Below are 19153 nucleotides of genomic sequence, written 5' to 3'. Positions count from 1 at the left end.
ACAAAACTAGTTATTAACCATCAGTGCAACAAACGCCAATATGTCTAACTAATCTCTTGCCAATCTGACATCTCAATTATCAAAAGATTTAAATCAGATACAGATTACTTCGATCACAAAGCACTTCATGGAACATAATTGCAATCTATGGAGAAGACCATGACTGTTCCTTCCAAATTCTCACTAGGATTTCACAGGCATTGTCCTTTGCTTGCTCGTTGTCATTGCGATTTCACCAGCCATGTATTGCGAAGAAAAAAAATGCATCAATTCTTAATAAACTAAGAAGTACTGTATGAGAGAAACAAGAACTGCATTCAAATTTCGAGTGTCAAATAGAATGGTAATGCATTTATATCTTCAGAAAAGGATTGCTTTGTGAAAATAAGCAATGAAAAGTTATTATTTCCTGAAAAGAGTCACGTTGCAGACACAAAAGAAAACTAAAGTTTCAGGGAAGAAATTCTTAAGTACCTGATAATAATATCTGAGAACCCAGCAAAGCCCTTCAACATAGGACTGTACAACTTTACGACGAAATTTCTCATCAGATGCATCAACATCGAATTTGTTTTTATAGTAGCGTTGCTTCCAACCAGTTTCCCACAACCTGTGTAATAAATATAAATAGATGTCAATACATGTTAATATATGTCAATTTACATTTCTGAATTAAAGTTTAAGGCAAAGTAACTCTCTACTTTAATCCCACTTTTATACTATTTAATACTGATTTAAATGAAAGCATGAAAACTGATACTCAACAGCAAGATAATAAAATCCGACGGCCAACATCACAGAAAATCCACAGAAATTCTGAAGCTATCATCCTGACAAATACATCCTCAAAGTCCTAGTTAGAAGCAGAGTACATTTTCAAAACAAGGGTGGTACTATCAAGATTCTTCGAATTCTTCAGTCTATTATTCCTAGTCCATAATTTCATCTTTCTTATCAGGAATCTACTACCAAAATTCACATTTGAGTTTTGCTCTTCAACTCTTCTGTTAGAAACAAAAACACTCTTCTCCTTCCTTATCTAAGGTTGTTTAATCTACTGTAGGCCAAAGCCTGTATCTTACAGGAATCTCTTCTCACATCAAGTTCTAACCTCTATTCTTACTACTCTTCCCAAGCAAAGGAGGGCCAGTGACCAATTTATTATTTTATTAATAATAATCACCAACTTTTCTATTGCTGTTCAGACAAGCTATGACTACCAGCAGAATTATCTGCAACTCAGGAACCCGGTGCTTGCTGACTCTCATTAGATGAGCTCCCTTTAACAGAGGGATTTTCAATCTTTCATGCCAGAGGGGGATATTGGAGTCAGAAACGCAGTCTCAGACACTATTTATCACACTTCACACAGCTCCCCCTTATGTCTACTTAGGGATGGGGCAGGGAAAACAACCACATGCTCATCACTGACAGACAAGCATTTGAATCCCTCAGTTCTAACGCAACATAATGCCACACTTCAAGAAAAAAGTATACTGTGAAAATTAATGGTAATAATATACCTGAGGCTCCTCTAAGAAAAAAAAAAAAAAAAAAGGCAGGGGGAATGCATGTCATGGGCAGCAGCAGGCATCACCGCTTGCAGACTACAAAGCTTTTCTTCCTAGGACGCCTATCAGCTCACTACATCTACTGTGTTCCTGATTGTTTGAGAGATGACGTAAATTTTGAGAACAACTGTGCCACAGGCAAGAAGCTATTAACATGCACATAAAACTTCCATTTGTTAGCTGTAACAGACACACAGAAATCTTGGGGGAAATTCTGGCTCAATTTAGAAACTGCTATCTACAAAGCCAGTTTTTAAAAACAGATTAAGCTCTACTTAAAGTTTAGTTCAATCATGATGTCATGCTTCAAAAACTGGCCTTTCTCACAAAGCTATCTTTTTTTTTTCTTGTGGTACACGCATTTTATACACGCATCTCAACCCGCACGTGAATTTCAGTATTTAAGTGAACTAGAGTAAAGCAAATTACAAACTGGTTAAATCAGATAATCCCTTAATAACAATTTTAATTTTTTATGTATAATCTTTTTCTCAGCAATTCAAAATTTGGCATTACTGCACCTTTAATTTTGAGTTGACCTGTCAGGTTACATGTGTCCTACAGATTCTGTATGTAATTCAGACAGGTCAGCTCAAACTTATGCGTGACAGAGTCTCATAGCACAGTAGATATGGTCGCTTTAAACTTCTTTCAAAAACAAACCAACCAAACAAAAAACACCAGTCCAAGATGCATATCCTTTAGGTTTTGCAGAAAGAATCTTTTCCTAGCTTCTGTTTCAAGCTGGTTGACCAGTTCAGGGATAGTATTTATATTCAAACCGAGCCAGCTCAAAGATTGCTCAAACTGATGAGGAAGTAGAAAAAACAAGGGACAGGTTCAGGAGTTTAAGACAAATAGCCAGGCAAGCAAGGACAAGAGCTGCTTGTGCTGAAGTATTGAAGGACAGAGTCAAGAACATCTGCAGTCCATGCAGAGGACTCTAGGAGTTCCCTGGCAGCTGGATTCCTACATGAGCTTCAAAATCCTTTCCGTAAGACGACAACAACAACAAACACCCAAATTTGCTAGCTGACTAGAACTATTTGGGATAGTTTTAAAGTCATTCTAAATACAAAAAGTATTTTTGTAAACAACTTCTACATCCAGTCCACTTATGCATTCATTTTTACTTAGTAATCTGAAAACAACTATTTTAAATCTATTTCCACCCTCGTCTAAATACAACTTGATAGAAATCACACTTTTAAAAGTCTAAGAAAATACATTTATTCATCATTTCCCAATACAATGAAAATCAAATAAGTATTTTTCAATCAGAACAGGATCAGAATAAATATTCTGAGCTATAGCAGAGCTAAAAAATTGCCGTTAAATGTAGCATATCCACTGGCTTGTCAGTACCACCTTTGTGAAAAATTTTGCTACTTATAAATCACCATGATTCATTCATGCTAGTTGCTTTAAAACGAACAAATAAGACACTTAACGCTTCTTTTAGCATCTCTGCTAAAATTCAAATGCAAAACACAACACTAACATTTATTCTGATATTAGGCATAAATTTTGCTTGATCAATATAGAAAACACAATGACAAAACCAATTCATTCAGACCTGCATATATAATAAATAAAATAGGAATGACAGCCAGAGTATCTTCCTGGAAGATCGAATTGGCTAGATGCAACAAATGTCATGACAACACTACAGTACACTAGTGATCAGTACTTCACAATGAAGTAACCCTTTTCCTTTTCTCATGACTAAATATGTCCCCTGGCTCCACAGAATACAAAAACCCACTGGTTGCATTTATCAGGACAGTAACTTCAACAAAAATTATAAGGTCTTCACCCTTGACTTAAAGGGTAATAGCCTGATTTAAACCTTTGATAAATTTACACTCACTGGTAATTCACTGTCAGTTAATTCTATTCAAATTCCTATCCTTTAATCATCTAGGGAATAATATTTAAAAATTTATTGCAGCCAAAAATGAGCCTGCTACTAATCAAAGATGGAGGAAAACCTATTGTGATAGCCAAAATAAATAATGCTGCACATGCAAGTGCAACTGAATTTTATGGGTTAAACAGTTCAAAAATTCAACTGCAAAACAGAGGCATTCAGCTCACATAATCAAAGCTGAACAGTGGATGTCTAGCCAATCTAGCGCATGGTCTCAAAGGGAGTAGTGGCTTGCAGGATGAAAACCTGCGCGCATACTAATCTAGATACTTAGATTTAACAGCTATAGCTTACACATCTCACTGGAATTTACTGAATATTCTAACCCTCCACATTAATTACCGGTGGATAAAAAGATCATAGAAAAGCATCTGAAGGCACTGCTGCTCTAAGCTAAATGGCATTAATTAGACTGCATCTATTTCAGCAATTTGCTAACAAAGTGCTACAAAAAATGGCTTCACCTGATATTATCCTCTGGCTCAGGTTCACTGTCACTATCTTCAGCTTTTCGCTTAATTCCTCCTGCCGGGGATGGGGAGCCATCAGAATTGAGACTGGTATTTGGAGATGAAGTTGTCTAGGGTCATAATTATTACAAATAAATAGAGGGGGGGAAAGGATTTATTAGACATTTTAAATTCAAGTTAAAATTAACAGCTATGTGATAAAGAAAAATCACACTCATTATTTTAGTTCCCCAAAAAATCAAGGCAAAATCTACACAATCCTTAAGCTATGAAGTCAAGCAGCAAAAGAAAAGAACACATCTTCCTATTAGAAGGCAGACACTGATTTATACAGCCAAAAAGTTCATTGTATTTTAGAAAGAAAAAGATGAAACAAGACTGGAAAATGATAAGACATGCCACTGATACATTCCAATTTTGGAATACAACTGTTGTGTTTAGTCCTACAGCTCATGTTACAACTTCATTTTACAGTGACAGTGAAAAATGCATATGCAGAGTTCCATACAAATACTGCTTGTAATTCAAAACTGGCAGAAATACTGTTTTCTCACAACTGATCCTTTGAACTCCTTTCAAATTTATGTATTTTAATATGATAGTCTTAAAAAAAAGTCTGCCATTTTCGGTTCTACAAAGTGAAGATAAATAGCTGCAATAAAATAAGAATTGGCATTTTAAACAAAACCTCAACAAGTACATAGATTCCATAAAAGAACTGATTTGGTTAACCCATGTGCAAAAGTTTCAAGATTAAAAGGGAAGAATAGCAGAAACTATATTTTAAATAAAGCAAATTATATTTATTCAGACTTAAAAGACAGAAAGTAAATCTTCACGATGAAAAGAACCATTACTCAGAAATACGCTCAGTGTTTCAATGAAAAATTATGAACAGAAAGAATGTTAACTTTAATAACAATATGACAATTAAGACTGCTAACAGAACACTGAACTTATTTCCAGTTACCCATCGCTTTCTAATACCTTTCCAAGGTATTAGAAATTAGGTATTACCTACGCAAACATACACGTACTCTTTAAAAGTGATCTGGGAGACAGATGTTTATTATTAAAGACTGATTTTTTGTTTAAAGCTCTTGCTAAAAAAAAAGATACTGAAATTATACTAGAAATTCTGAGAACTTATTGAAATATAATGGAGACATACAGCTTAGGGGAAAAGTCGTGGTGGGGAATGATACCGTATTTTGTGCACGCACTGGTAAATGGCAGCTTGCATCATTTTTCATACATACTGGTCTTTCAGTTTCCTGATTAAAACAAGTTCTTTATACACACATTGATCACTGAAACAAACAAAATGCATACATTCTATGTGCATTTCACATACGCCCTCTCAAGCATGCAAGTCTGGACGTGAAAGAACAGCTTCAAGCTATACCTCAATAATTCTCAGCCTGTTTTACTATTTCTTCACAGTACTGAGAGACAGGAAGTCCCCACAGAAAAGTAATAACCAAACAGGTCAGAGTGCAGAGATGTCACAAATTCCAAAAGCAGTAAACAGAAAATATATGTATTAAAAGAACATCTCCAGCTCAGGGAATCAGTTTGTGTCTCGCACAAAACTACTGAGGAAGCTTGTAAAACTATATTCTCAGAAGGTTTGACTCCACAAATGCCAAAGGGGTTTAGTGAGTAGTCACCATATTTGATTCAGATGCATTCATCCCATACCTGCATTCCCTTAACTACTTAATGAGCAATGCTATTTCAAACATTAAAATAAAGAACACAATTTTATTTAAGTAGTCTCACAACGACCGAGTATTAAAAGCCATTTCTCTGAAAAATACATATTTCTTGGTCCGCTTTTCAAGAAGACCTGACAGGTTAGAGAAAACGTTGTCCAGAATTACACAGGATGTGATTATTTTCCTTTTTATTTATAAATACCTTTAAAATTCTACTTACAGAATTCTGTCTGTCATGCATTCTCATCTCATAGGCAGCTTGTCTAGGGTTACTGATTGCTTGAGGACTGGATCGATTTCCCAGAGCTTGAGGGGAAAACTGACCACCGGGAATAAAAGAAGGATGATCCCTCTAAAAAACAAATACATACTGGTATACTGAAAAAGAAATGTCATCTCCACAGCAATATGGCCATGTCTCAGAATTTTCAGGTTAGTACTTTATATAAACAAGCACGTTTCTCTCAGTTCAGTTTAAATTAGTTACGTTTAACAATCCTAGCCAGACATAAAATGACACGTGAGACCCTCACATTCCTGTCATTTATTAATCTCTTTCATAAAGAAAAAAAAAAAGAAAAAAAACCACTTGTTGCTAATGTTCTAGCTGGGCTGAAAGGCAGTTTTTTGGGGAAGTGAGATTTCATCTGGCTTACTAGGAACATCGTACTCCTTGTATGCAAAGTGCATAACCTCTCTCATTCTAACAGGGATAATATGAAAATACCTAACTTAAAAAATAAATACAGAATATGTATAGTCCTCTGAGTAGGCATATCATGCACCTTGAAAATTTTGGAAGCTGCACTTATATGAATATCCTAACCAAGAGCAAACCTATGTTGAACCAAACATACCATAACCCATTTTAAAACTATCAGAACACTTCATGAATAAAAGAAAACTCAGTATCTTTCCAATAACAATTTTAAAGAATTCAGCTTACATGGATCAGAAAGGGCAAATGTTCCAACAACAGCTAATGCTTCTCTATTACATTTATGAGATATTTGGCAACACTGACTTACTTGCAGGCAGAATGGGTAACCATAAGTTTGGGGTAAGCCTTTTTTTTTTTTTTTTTTTTTGTTAGAAATCTGTCTTTAACCAAACAAATCAATTTAACACAAACGGGTATACATATTTAAATCTAAACTCCTATGCTACACTCTATCTGCCTAAGCAATACAGTTGCTGAGAAGACTTCTATCAAAACATGGAAAAGCAATTCTTGTACAGTGTTCACGTTGAAGCATTACTAAGTCATCATGAAAGTGCATAATTGTGTACACTTGAAGGACAAAACATACAGGTATCAGCCAGCATATTCAGCTCTCTCCTTCCATCCCCTTAAGAAGCCTATAATACACAGTTCCTTCAAAGCCCCAGTTTGCAAAAAGCCACAAAAAAACAACTAAAAATTAGTTTACACACAGTCCAGAAAATGCCATGATTACAGCTGCAGCTTCAGTATATTTTCTGAAAGCCACAGTACATATTTTAATTCTTGCTAGAGCTTTTGCATTGTGAAAGAAATCAATTTACCTTCATTCTTTTCTTTTTTTCTTTTTGCCGTCTTTTGAAGTTATCCTATGTAAAGAATAAAGAGAAATAATGTCAAACATACAAATTTCTTGGAAAGATACTATAATCCTTTACCAACAAAAAGACCATAAAGTTTAAGTAATGTTCTGAATAAGATAGAGATCAGTTCTTTTATCTGTAAATCCAATGGAAGTGGGCTAGAAACTTCTACCTTACACTGAAAACCTACAGAAAAAGGTGAAGAGTAGCTGCTTATTCAAAGCCCCATAATTTTGGTTATGACTTACATACATCACCTACTATGCTTAGGTACTAGACTAAGTTCAAGGTGACATGAAAGTATCAAAGGACTGTAAGTGATAACACATACATAAGCTCCTTGTCTGGACTTGAACAGTTGCCAAAAAAAACAAACAAGAGACAAAGTCCTAGAAATGGGAAAAGATGAGGCACAAGGAAAGATCTTGAACCAAAGATACTGAGAACTTGAACAACAAATCAGCATTTTTATTTCAAGAGAAGCATAGACTGGGGCGATTATAAATAAAACATTTTGCCAGCACTGGCAGACTGGATAGTAAAGACAATTTTCTTTATCCTGTGCTTAATGAATACAATGCAGTCAAAATACACGTGCCAAAAACTGCACGGACAGTTTGCAGAGGCAGACCAAAAGAACAATAATTTCTGAACACATTTAAAATGGCAGGAGGTGCTGCAAGGCAAGAATGCACTTTGAACTATTATTTAGTACTCCACCCCTGCTCGTTGCTTGCTCTTCCACAGGTTGCAGCAAAGTACAGAATAATTCCTTGTTTAGTTTTCGCAGCAGCTATTCAAGAAGTTCCAGACAGCAACAGAACTCACGTACAGCTTTCATTTTGCTGTTGCTTGGGATAGCAACCAGAAAAACAGCCCCTGCAGTCCAGGAAAAATAAATCAACTGGAAGCACTTGACTCATTTTCAAATACAGATGAAGTCACTAGAGATAACATTCTTTTTTTCATATTCTATTAGAGGAATGTCACAGTCTAACACAAGTCATGAAAAAAAAAAAACACCTCTTAGAATGTAACAAGAAAATTACATCGTCATCTTTTCTCTTTTTGAAAATGCTATCTTCTACTTCTCCAACAGCTAACATGATCATCTGGACTCGCTGCAGGTTAACAAAACCACTTTCTGTGAGGTAGCCCTGCAAAATACAAAATAAAATGATTAAAAATCAAAATGATTTTTGTAGTAAGCACCCAGATATTTTAAAAAAAGAAAAAAATTACCCCAGTTTTGTGCACCACATTTTTATATATGTTAACCAAGCGATCAATTGCTCCCTCCCTAAAAACAAACAAATAAAAGCATGAGACTTGACATTTAAAACCACAGTACCTATACTTACAGGAGAGTAAAACACATTTGTGTATACCTGATCTCTAAAGATGGCAGATGAGGAAGAAAGTCATTTCCAACAAAAAAGCACATGAAGACCCAGTCGTCAACACTTCTTTCAAAATCAAAGGTGAAAGGCAAGCTGGCCATAGTGAGTTCTCTTTCTAAATACTGCAACACACACAAAAGACATCAGAAAGTTTTGTGCAGAGAGTTTAAAAATATTATTTATACAAAACAGATGTTGTAACTGCGTCAACATACCTCTCGCAAAACACATAATCGGATGAAGATAAATTCTTGTTCAGAAGTAGGAAGACTGTCTGCAAACTGATCATGCTACAGTAAAAGGCAAAAGTTGCATTACATCCAAGCTCACTTTAACGTTTATCTAGCTCAATTTTACAGTTTACTTTGAAAGGAACTTAAAGAGATAGATAAGCACAGGTTCTCAAGTTCTTATGCAAGAATGTATCTTGATACTTTGTGTATCTGTTAAGTGACTGATTGTTTTCTCTCACCAGTAGGAAAAAGAAAGCAAATCAATACAAGTGAGGAAGTTAAGTTCCACATAGTATTTACAGGCTACAGAACTACAATTTTTATTTATTAATATAAAAGGAAAGCCAGGTAATTCCAGTAACATAATTTGTATTGACAAATTGCAAAATTGACAGCAAGAATAACTTGAGGATCTCAACAAATAAATTTGCTTACAAATTAGAAGAATTTCTAGAAATATCAAAATTCTTACCTTGCCTTGTTTTTCTCTAGGCAAACCTTGACAATCCTTAACCTCGTGACCCATCTGGTTACAAAGAGCACATGGCTTGGGTTTATTTGGTTTAAACTCTTCCCTAATTATGGTGAAATTTGGTTCATGTGTAGCTAAACCGAGCATAATTAGGTCAGCTACCAATCAAAAGAGAAGAATAAAGTACAATGAAGGATAAACAGTTTAGCTCTTTTGAAAAAGAAAAAGCTTAAAGTCAAGTACATTCTAATTTAAGCAAGTGTGAACACAAATACAACTAAGCGAAAGTTGACCCTTCAGTCTCATGGACAGTGCTAGATCTTTCCCCAAGTATTAGACAGTTTTCAAAAACTAACAGATGAATTAGATTATGTACACAAATACAAATGAAAGCCTAGACACTACAGCCCAACTCATTAAACTTTTTTATGTTGTTTCTTGATAATAAGACATTGCTAGCCAAGAACTCACCATCAGCCCCACACAGACAATGATGAGTATTCGGGTCATGGTTTGGTTGAGCTATACAAAAGAAAATTACATTTAGCAAACCAAAGTCATGTAAGACAAATTAGTAACAATACCTTAGTTTAAAACAAAACTATCACATTTATTTCAAGTTTACCTCTTTGTCTTCTAATATAATCCATGATTTTATGTTCTCCTTCACCAGGAGCACTAGCATCAGACAAAATTACCTGTGGAAGATTTACAGATTAGGTAAACAATTTATGCTGCCACAGTTAAAAAAAACTATGTAGTTTTTATACTGAATCTGACTTACAAATATCTGAAATCTTAATCTGATACTAGAATATTATGACATAAAAATAAGTTATTTAAAGAGTTTGAATGAATAGACCTTCATTTCCTCTACTAATTCTAGGATGAAGCTGACAAGTTGATTCAAATACCACTGAAATTATCACATCATTAGCTTCCTGATATATTATTAAGGCAATTGAAATAGACATTAGGGTTTTCAAACCTCATGTCTGATGGAAAGAATTAAGTCAACTGTTCTCTAATTACACCACTTTTACAGTCAACTTATGGAAAATAAGAGACCACTGCATCTGAATCTAACTATTCTGTCCTCTTGTACAAAGCAGCAAACACAGGGTTGTTGTCAGAAACAGAACTCGATGTGGGTGGAGTTGTTGAGGAACTAGAGAGGAGAATCTCAAAGTCCAGAAAGCATGAAAGTTGATCATCTACTGTTGTCCGTCGTTAGAATAATAGGGAAAATGTAGTCTGAGGTAGCAAACAAGTTAAAAATAAATAGCGAAAAGAATACATATATGGTGGATCTTGACACTTTTCCCCAAGATGACAAAGTATTCCTAAAACACTGTCTCCCATTACATCAAATTGTAGCTCCCCATATCAAATCTTTTCATTGCTCTTAACTGAAATCAAAACAAATGGTGCTTTTAGATTGTATTATTAGGGTGAAACGCATATCTGAAGTCCAGCAAAACGTGCAAGTTTGCCCATTATTAATAACAATGGTGCCAGAAGATGAGATAAATCTGTTAAATTTATACTCTTCAATCATATCCCAACATAGCCTGATAGATCACCTAAATGTTCCTTAAGTATGAAATTGTGAAACTTACTGTCAAATTTTTCCACCCCGGGTCACTGTTCAAACGGTCAGCAATGTAATAGCGGAGACATTTAGCAAGATTGTCCATAAACTCAGTTCCCTAAAATGTGACGGAAGAAAATAAATTAAGCCATCATCCAGACACTGGCAATTGCTGGTTAAGTGCAAGATTACTTACGGGGGTAATACAGTTGCTGTCAAATCTTTCTTTCACTTCTTCTGGAGGAAGAATGCCACCTAGAGCAATAAAGACATTTTATCATGCCAAAATGTTTTGAGTGTTCCATATTGGTTTACTTCTGTAAAAACCCTGAAGGCTTCCCTGATAACAATTAACACTTAGTGAAAAATCACTTTGTTTCAAAACAGCTCTTACAATTACATTATCTTCATCTTAAAATAAGCTACTAGTACATGTACAAATGTTGCTTGTTGCTTCAGAGAAGTGATTTCACTACCTATTCCAGTGAAGATCGTGAAAGAAGTCACAAAGAAACTAAACTTGCTAAACGAGATAAAACATTAGGAAATTTTCTTACTTATTCTCCCCTATGTTTCCACTATCTATTCACTTGGGGTCCCAAACAGGGTTACACCAACTTCTCTCATCTCTGAGCTTCATAAAGTGTCTTCGTAGTCTAGAAATGCTACAGGAAAAAGTGTTAAAAGTCTTTGTCCTCCGTTTTTTATTTCTAACTTAGGTTACACAATGGCCCTCTCACTTGGAATACCACATTCATTCCTCCTACACAGTCACCTGAATTAATTTCTCCATCCCAACTGGCATGTTTCAGTTACACACACTGCTTTCATTCAAGTCATGCTACTGTCACTCTTAAGTTGTGCTTTGTTCCCTTGTTGAGTTCAGTTTCCACTCTAACAAGTAACTATGCTTGCTTGCCGTTCATTCATTATTCCTGTGCCGTACTATTTTCACATGATCCCTACTTTTAAGCTGCGACTCTTTTTGTTAAGCCCTACGATTTCCTTCCATTAAGAGTTTTGCTTAGCGTCCCACTACTACATTTATCCCTGTTCTTCTGTTCATTCTTTTTTCCCTAAAGGAATTAAAAACACTCAACACAAATCTATTTCAGGCAGGGGGACAGAAAAACAAGACATCGCTCTTCTTTTACCTTGGATCTTAACTTTGGAAAAGAACAGATCCATCCTTCCATAGGTTTACTATACCCTCCTTCTTCTAGTAAGGCACAGATAAATATCCAGGGACCAAGACAACTCTTTTCTAACCTTTACTGAAGCACCCAAAACCAAAAAACATGAAAAACATCAGATATGGTCACAGCTTTACCTTTTGACAGAATTTCTTGTCGTATTTTTTGCTTCTCTTCAGCAGCTTCCATGCCCTCCTTTGATGCTCTGAATCTTCTTGACCGCTGTTGATTCATTTTTGCACGAGGAGCCTAACAGGTACCACAATGCTTGGTTCAGTTATTGCATCTAGACAATTATTTTCCATCTGCTGGCTGTTTCTGGTTTTTAAGACAAGTCTTTTGAAACTGGGATTCTGTTCTCTCACTCCCCTGTAACCACTAGTAACACTCATATGGCAGGACAGGGGGCTGGGCAATTTTTTTCAATACATTTCTTCAGTTTCTAAGTGAGGAAACCCAGCAGCATGCACATCTCTTACCACCGTCTCAGAAATGCACAGTGCTCAAGGATTCAAAGATTCCTTCGCAAAATAAATTAAACTTGCAGGGCCGTGTATCTGAAAATAATTATCTATTACATAACCCTTTTTCCAAAAAGAAATTCCTAAAATTGTATTCATAACTCTTTTGCAAATAGAAAGACTAGAGCAGACAGTACTTAGTTATTACTTAAGGCAGGTATGTTGGGGTTTTTAAAAGGATACATCAACATTTAGCTTGGATTACTTTTATAGAGACAAATATCTCAGGAATCCCTGCATTTGAATGCAAGTAAAAATCTTTCTATTTAATAATGCTCATCTTACCTTGGAGAAACTGCAAAGCCTAGACAAACAGCCAAAGCTTAGCAGACCTACCAGAAGTCTGCTAGGCTATTTTGGTGTCTCTCACTGAGACAACACAGTCTGGATAGAGATAAATTCAGTAAAGTGAAGGTTTTACGGAAAGGTGGTATCTTTCATCAGACCAACTGATACGCCAGGTGGGATAGGGATAAGGTATGGAAAAAGACAGTCTCAAATGTCCTGCTAAAGCTAGCCTGTGAAACGTTCCACAGCATGATTAAGTCACTGGCTGTTTTAAGTGCATGTGCTTAAATGGTTTTCTGGTCTTTCCCAGACTGTTGCATAAATCATTACTAAAGCCATAGAATGGAGGAAGATAAGAAATAGTTGCAATGTTACTGTCTTACGGAATTTTCCTGCTTTGTAGAAGCAAAGTTCAAATTGCAATAGACTACATCAGTTAGCCTAGGTAACCCCATGGACAACAAAACTCAAAAATGGTTTTAAATACCCTCACCAAAATCTAATTAACAGTACGTTTTACTTATAGTTTTTTATTTTAGAAAACTATTTCATAAAGGATCTTATAAGAGCAGATGTCATCGATCCTAACGCTGCCAACAGCTGTTACCAGGAACTATATATATATATCAATACTTACTACTCCGTCTATAGCCATGTAGAGAAGTCGTCTTGGTCGTACAATGTTGAATATCCTGTCAATATACTCAAAAATCGCAACCATCATTTCATCTTCATTTTTAGGTGCTGGCCTGAAACATAGAATATTTCATTTAACATGTGAAATGCTATGAATAATTCCTATTTACAGATAGATACAAAAAACTGCCTTACTTGTCTTCTGGATGTGTACAAGGGTGAATTATACCATTCATGTCTAAATATAGATTATCAAACTCCACCTCATTAGGGTTAGGCTTGCTTGTATCGACTGAAGCCTTGACACCATTGCATTCTTTTGCCTGTGAAAGCAGATGAAACAATTATTTTAGTACTCAATTATGGAAGTTGCAAAAATAACCAACAGAAGCACTAATGTACAAACACGCAGGAGCTGATTACTTCAGGGGCAGTAGAAAAAGACAGCAACAAACTACCCACAAGATAATTACCTGGAGTATCACGCTTATAGTATTAAAGCAATTTTGTTTTAAGACCTTTATAAACTAGCACGACCTGAAGGTATTACGATGACTTACAGCAGAGCTGGCTCATACCTATTGATTGGCATGTATTGTAAATATTGTTTCAATAAGTTTCCACACCTTGCATTTTCCAGGAAAACAATTCTTTTTATCACCAGGACCATACAGACTCCCTCAAAATGTAGTAAAGGGATTTCAAAGTTCCTAATATAATGCTCTAAATTTAATGTGACAACAAATGTCAAAAATCTTCTTACTTTTAACACTTAATTTTCCAGATGGACACACATAAACAAACTCGTACCGTTGTCTTTCCTCACTGCAATCCAACATTTAATTCACATACACAACTGGGGAGGGGGAGGCAGCCAAAGCAATTCACCTATGGTGTCCGCATACTGGAGTGAAGCAGATGACATGACAAGCTTATCCAAGTAACAGTATATCAGTACATCCTGATGAGCAAAAGAAAAGAACATTTTTTTCCCCCCAGAGTCTGCTATACAGAGAAAGGAGATCCCAGCAGACAAAAGTTGTCGTTTGGGATATATACGTATTACTTTTCCTGTTGGCTATCAAATGCATTGAAGTGCTTAAACCTCTGAACTCCTGACTCTGAGTTGGTCCATGGATATATTTGAAATGCTAAATAAATCCCAGCCCTTACTTCCCACTTCTGAAAGTGGGTCAACTTTCAGCTCTAATACTTCTCTTTCTTTATGTCAGTGCATTTTCTACTATGAGGCTGCTACGTGCCAAACATCAAACTCAGTGCTAAATGATAACACCTACAGCCATCTATGTTCTGGGAATTATTCAGTGTTCCTGAATGCTTGCAAGAAGCTAAGCGTGGTAAGTCCACAACTACAGAGAAAATGAATCTCAGCTGAACACCCAGGAAGTAATAAATAATCCCACTACTCAAGGAGAGGCGGGGTCAACATAATACCAGTTTATTTTATTCATGCTGGCATGCCAACAAAAAGCAACTGTCTCGGTAAAGAGAACAGTCTCTGTAACCAGCCGTGGGCAGACATCAACACCGGCACCTATAATACCTACATGAGCACTCATCCCCTTCTCTCAAGGAGTCAAAACAATCAGCTTGGAAACACGGGTGAGATCCAGCTCCTCTCTTCATGGTGGATTAGCAATCACGTTCAATTTTGATTCCTCGCCACACTTTTTTTGTTTGTTTTTGTTTGTCAATAGGCAGTTAGCAACACTCACAGCAATTATGAGCAATTCTGCATTGTCCTTTTCATAGCACTACAGCAGAACGTATAAACCACCAGACTAAACACCAGTAACATCAGGGAGGGAAGAGAGGTGAGTGACCAAGATAAAGTCAAATGCGTTTTTAAAGAAGTCATGGCTGGAAAAGGTTATAAAGTATAACAAAGTTGGAATGCAGAGTACTCTTGAACAGCTCGCATTTCATAGTGTCTGTTTTTATGTCAAGGCTACGATCAGAGAACTACATGAGGCCATGAGGAAAAATGCCATACGCCTGGTTCTCCCATTGACATGAAACCCATCGACAGCTGATGGGCAAGCATCAAGCACTTCCTCTGAACTCCCACCCGCAGACTTGCTGCTCTTCTAATAGAACTGAGCTCCCCACATCTCTAGGAGGGAGCTCCAACCATTGCATTTAGAAGCTAAAACCTGCAGGCCATAGCACCAGTTTTCTTACAGCCTCCCTGCTTAGAGTAGCAGAACTAGGTGAACTTATTCCAGTCTTAAAAGGCAAAAGTCAAACCTCCAAAGCCAAATAAGTCTTTATTCAGCATTTACATTTTTCGTAGTTGTAGGAGTATGCAACATTTCCAGTGCAATTTTGCTAATTTTAAATAACAGAACACTAAGTACCTCTATTTCATTTTTAAGACATACAAAGTTCCTGCTAATTCACATCTGTCTTCTACCATTCATTCGAATTAGTCAAATTCTAACAGATGAAATCTTGACCACTGTTTGGATCCTTCAGAATTCAAAAAAATCGTGTTACCGTGTTACTGAACTTCTTAAAACACAAAAACACCCTTGGCTTGAGTAGAAACTACTTGTCAAGTGGAAACACTATACCGTAGCTTATGGCTTTTGTAAAGTCACTCTGGGGAACCGAGACCTACAGCTCTAAAAGAAGAGCATTCATTCTCGCTTATATCAGATAACAGGACAAGCAGCTTGTCTTGTGTTCTACTTGATTTTTCATCAAACCTCTTGCTAAAGCTAACTATGACTCAGAAGATATCACAGGCTTACAACTATGTGATATGGAAAATAAAATTGCCCTCTCCACAGATCCTATTTTCAGTCTTAAAGGTAAAGCAAAATAAGTCTGATCTCTTTTAGATGGCTTCGAAAGTCATTCAGTTTTCATCTGCATACTGTTATGTCAGCAACTTTGCCACTACATGCTCAAAACCGATCAGCTTTTTAATGCAACAGACTTAAGTATCTGGGAGTGATATCTCCTGGGATATAACTAAACTGTTCACTTTTAATCTACAGCTGCTTTTGAAATGACTGAAAATAGATCTTCAAATATGATACTTTAGTTGCAGCTTGAATGAATTTGAATGAATTTGATTAAGAATCTCCTGGATTTTATATTATCTTCAAGATCTTCCTCTTATTCTTCCTGCTCAGCTTAAGAAAAAGATTAATCAGATTTAAGAAAAAGGAATAATCTAGCTAGGTAAGAGAACAAGGATCAACTTTTTAATATTTCAAAGAGAGAAGCTACCAGGAGATACAAAATTTATTATTAGAAAGATTTCAAAGCAATCCTAAAACACACATAGAAACGATTACATTGTGTGAGAAATTTAAATTCCTCTATAGTAAGACAAACTACAACTTCTCCCTGTTGTCGTAGTCAACTCTCAAATTTATGACCATATATGAATATAAAAAATTGTAATAAATGTGAGGTATCCATGAGCCATCCTAGCTGTAAATGCAACATGCTCTTAAGTTGGAACAAAGCAACACGGATAAGGACATCAGGGTCTGATGCTTCCGTTATGGTCAATCTATTTGACTCAAAAGACTTGCCGTATTTTTCCTTTTCTTTTAATAAAGAACATTTGCTGTTACAATTTGAATTATTAGAAGTAAAAGGACACACAACAACATACTCTAAAGACCTTTGCACACACCTTCACTTTACCTGGCCATCATAGCAATTCTGATTAAATAAAGGTCCGACTCTACATTACACGCTTGCCACCAACTTTCCCCAGCACGTGCAAGCATGCAGCACTGTCTCCTCGAGCCCTCCAAGCCCGGATCCTCAGAACGGATGACATCTGAGATGGCACAGAAAGCCAGACTTGACCAAAGCCATCACTGGTGGCTGCCAACAGCCTACTCCAGAGAAAGCATTCATACAAGCATCTATTAAGCAATACCTGTCAGCACACAAACCACCTTTTTTATAGCAGTTCCTCAAACTTCACTTGTGCACCAGTCACAAATTCGCTTCTTGCAGCTGCAGCTAAAACCATCTTCACACATTGTGCTAAGGCAGGCTAATAAGCCATATTGGTGATAAAGAGTAACTCACAGTTTTAACTGTGGAAGAGCTGCAGCATTTCATCAATACAAATGTATGACACTGTTTCTCTGCCTGAATCTGAAAAAGCAAGAACACCCTGACTGCAACAAGAGCTGAACAGTAACTGCGATTTAATGGCCTGCCACTCAGGTACACTGAAATCTTGCTTAAGACAAACAGGTAATATATGAAGTCAAGAAACAGTATCAATACATAGTTTATCACGTTTTTCCTGCACATTTCCAACTCCTTCATGGTACTGCAACTCCCAGATAAGAGGCACATCTCTCCCAGGGCAGGGCAGGATGCAGTGAGAAAGTGCAAGCCACAGCATAAGCCCAGCAGCAGGCTCAAGAGTACGGACCTGTGTTGCTCTTGGATGCAGTCACAACATCTTGTGTTGGCAGGTAAACAAAAGAAAAAAAACAACAGAGAAAAGCACAGGAGGCTACAGAAAGACCAGTAAATGAGAGAAAAGCCTCACAAAAAAATAATTAGAAAGACCCAAAAATTATATAGCCGTGAAGTATTCAAGTGCTATGTCAATGATAGCGTAGGACAGTGCTGCAGATGTATACCGAGGTAAGATCCTGCATCAGTCTGTGCAGATGATAAGGACAGCCCAGGTCCCTCAATGCCTCACTCCTGGCTTTTGTGTGCCTGCATCACCACCAGGACCACCGAACTCGTGCTCCTGAGAACAGGGTGGCCTCACGGAGCCGGGCAAGTTTCCAGGCCCAGCTGAGAGACCTGTGGAGGAGGCAGGAGGGAAGGACCCGCCTCAGTGCGGCCCTCGCTCCTCACTCCATGTGATGCAGGTACGGCACCGGTCAGAGGAAAAGACTTCAACAAATCCCGGACGAAATCACCCTTCCTTCCCTGCGCCCCCCACTAAAAGGGGGAAGCAGGAAGAGCCTGAGCTCCTACTTTAAAATTTAGAGTCATCTTTGTACCTTGCCGCACAGTAAGATCTAGCACCCGACCAACAAATAGCGTCTTTTCCCTCCCAAAAGGAAACCACCGTCCTATTAGAAGAGACCTAAAATTCCGATTCCCCCCTAAGTGCCGTGCTGGCAGCGTTCTCCCCACGCAGTTTTTCACTCCCTAGCCCCGCGGGCGGACCAGACGATTTCCAGGAGCCGGGTGACGCGCTCCTGCACGGCTTTCCCTCGCCCCATGCCCTCACGGGGCCCGCACGGCCCCGCGGCACCTCGCGCTGCTCCTCGCTCCCCGCCGGTTACTACAAACCGCGGTCGCTACGACCGCTGCCCCGCGGGCAGGCCCCGGCCCCTGGCCCGTACCCCCGGCCCCGCGCACCTTCTCCTCCACGCAGCTGACGATGATGGAGGGGTACTTGCGGCTGAGCCAGCGAAAGAAGGCCGGCACCCCCATGGCGACCCGCCGAAGCGCAGCGGAGCGGAACGGGCTGGGCGGTGGCGGCGCTTCCGGGGGCGGGGAGCGCCGCGGGGCAACAT

General features: G+C 37.6%; 1 protein-coding gene across 1 annotated transcript in view; it reads right to left on the bottom strand.

The window, feature by feature from the left end:
- XRN2 (5'-3' exoribonuclease 2) overlaps positions 1 to 19153 on the bottom strand; it is a 50640-nt gene extending 31487 nt beyond the window's left edge. The window contains exons 1-17 of the mRNA XM_083827643.1: positions 18996 to 19153; positions 13803 to 13930; positions 13609 to 13720; positions 12300 to 12411; positions 11166 to 11224; positions 10998 to 11087; positions 10004 to 10076; positions 9850 to 9900; positions 9379 to 9536; positions 8889 to 8963; positions 8662 to 8795; positions 8516 to 8573; positions 8323 to 8430; positions 7235 to 7279; positions 5910 to 6041; positions 3966 to 4081; positions 475 to 610 (exon numbers count right to left, since the gene is read on the bottom strand). Coding sequence (XP_083683769.1) covers positions 475 to 610; positions 3966 to 4081; positions 5910 to 6041; positions 7235 to 7279; positions 8323 to 8430; positions 8516 to 8573; positions 8662 to 8795; positions 8889 to 8963; positions 9379 to 9536; positions 9850 to 9900; positions 10004 to 10076; positions 10998 to 11087; positions 11166 to 11224; positions 12300 to 12411; positions 13609 to 13720; positions 13803 to 13930; positions 18996 to 19070 — 1662 coding nt within the window. The 5' untranslated portion in view covers positions 19071 to 19153. The remainder of the gene's footprint in view (positions 1 to 474; positions 611 to 3965; positions 4082 to 5909; positions 6042 to 7234; positions 7280 to 8322; positions 8431 to 8515; positions 8574 to 8661; positions 8796 to 8888; positions 8964 to 9378; positions 9537 to 9849; positions 9901 to 10003; positions 10077 to 10997; positions 11088 to 11165; positions 11225 to 12299; positions 12412 to 13608; positions 13721 to 13802; positions 13931 to 18995) is intronic.

Source organism: Anser anser (assembly GCF_964211835.1).
Source record: "Anser anser genome assembly, chromosome: 3".
Lineage (NCBI taxonomy): Eukaryota > Metazoa > Chordata > Aves > Anseriformes > Anatidae > Anser > Anser anser.
Note: the sequence above shows the minus strand (reverse complement) of the source record. Positions and strands in the feature narration are given on the sequence as shown.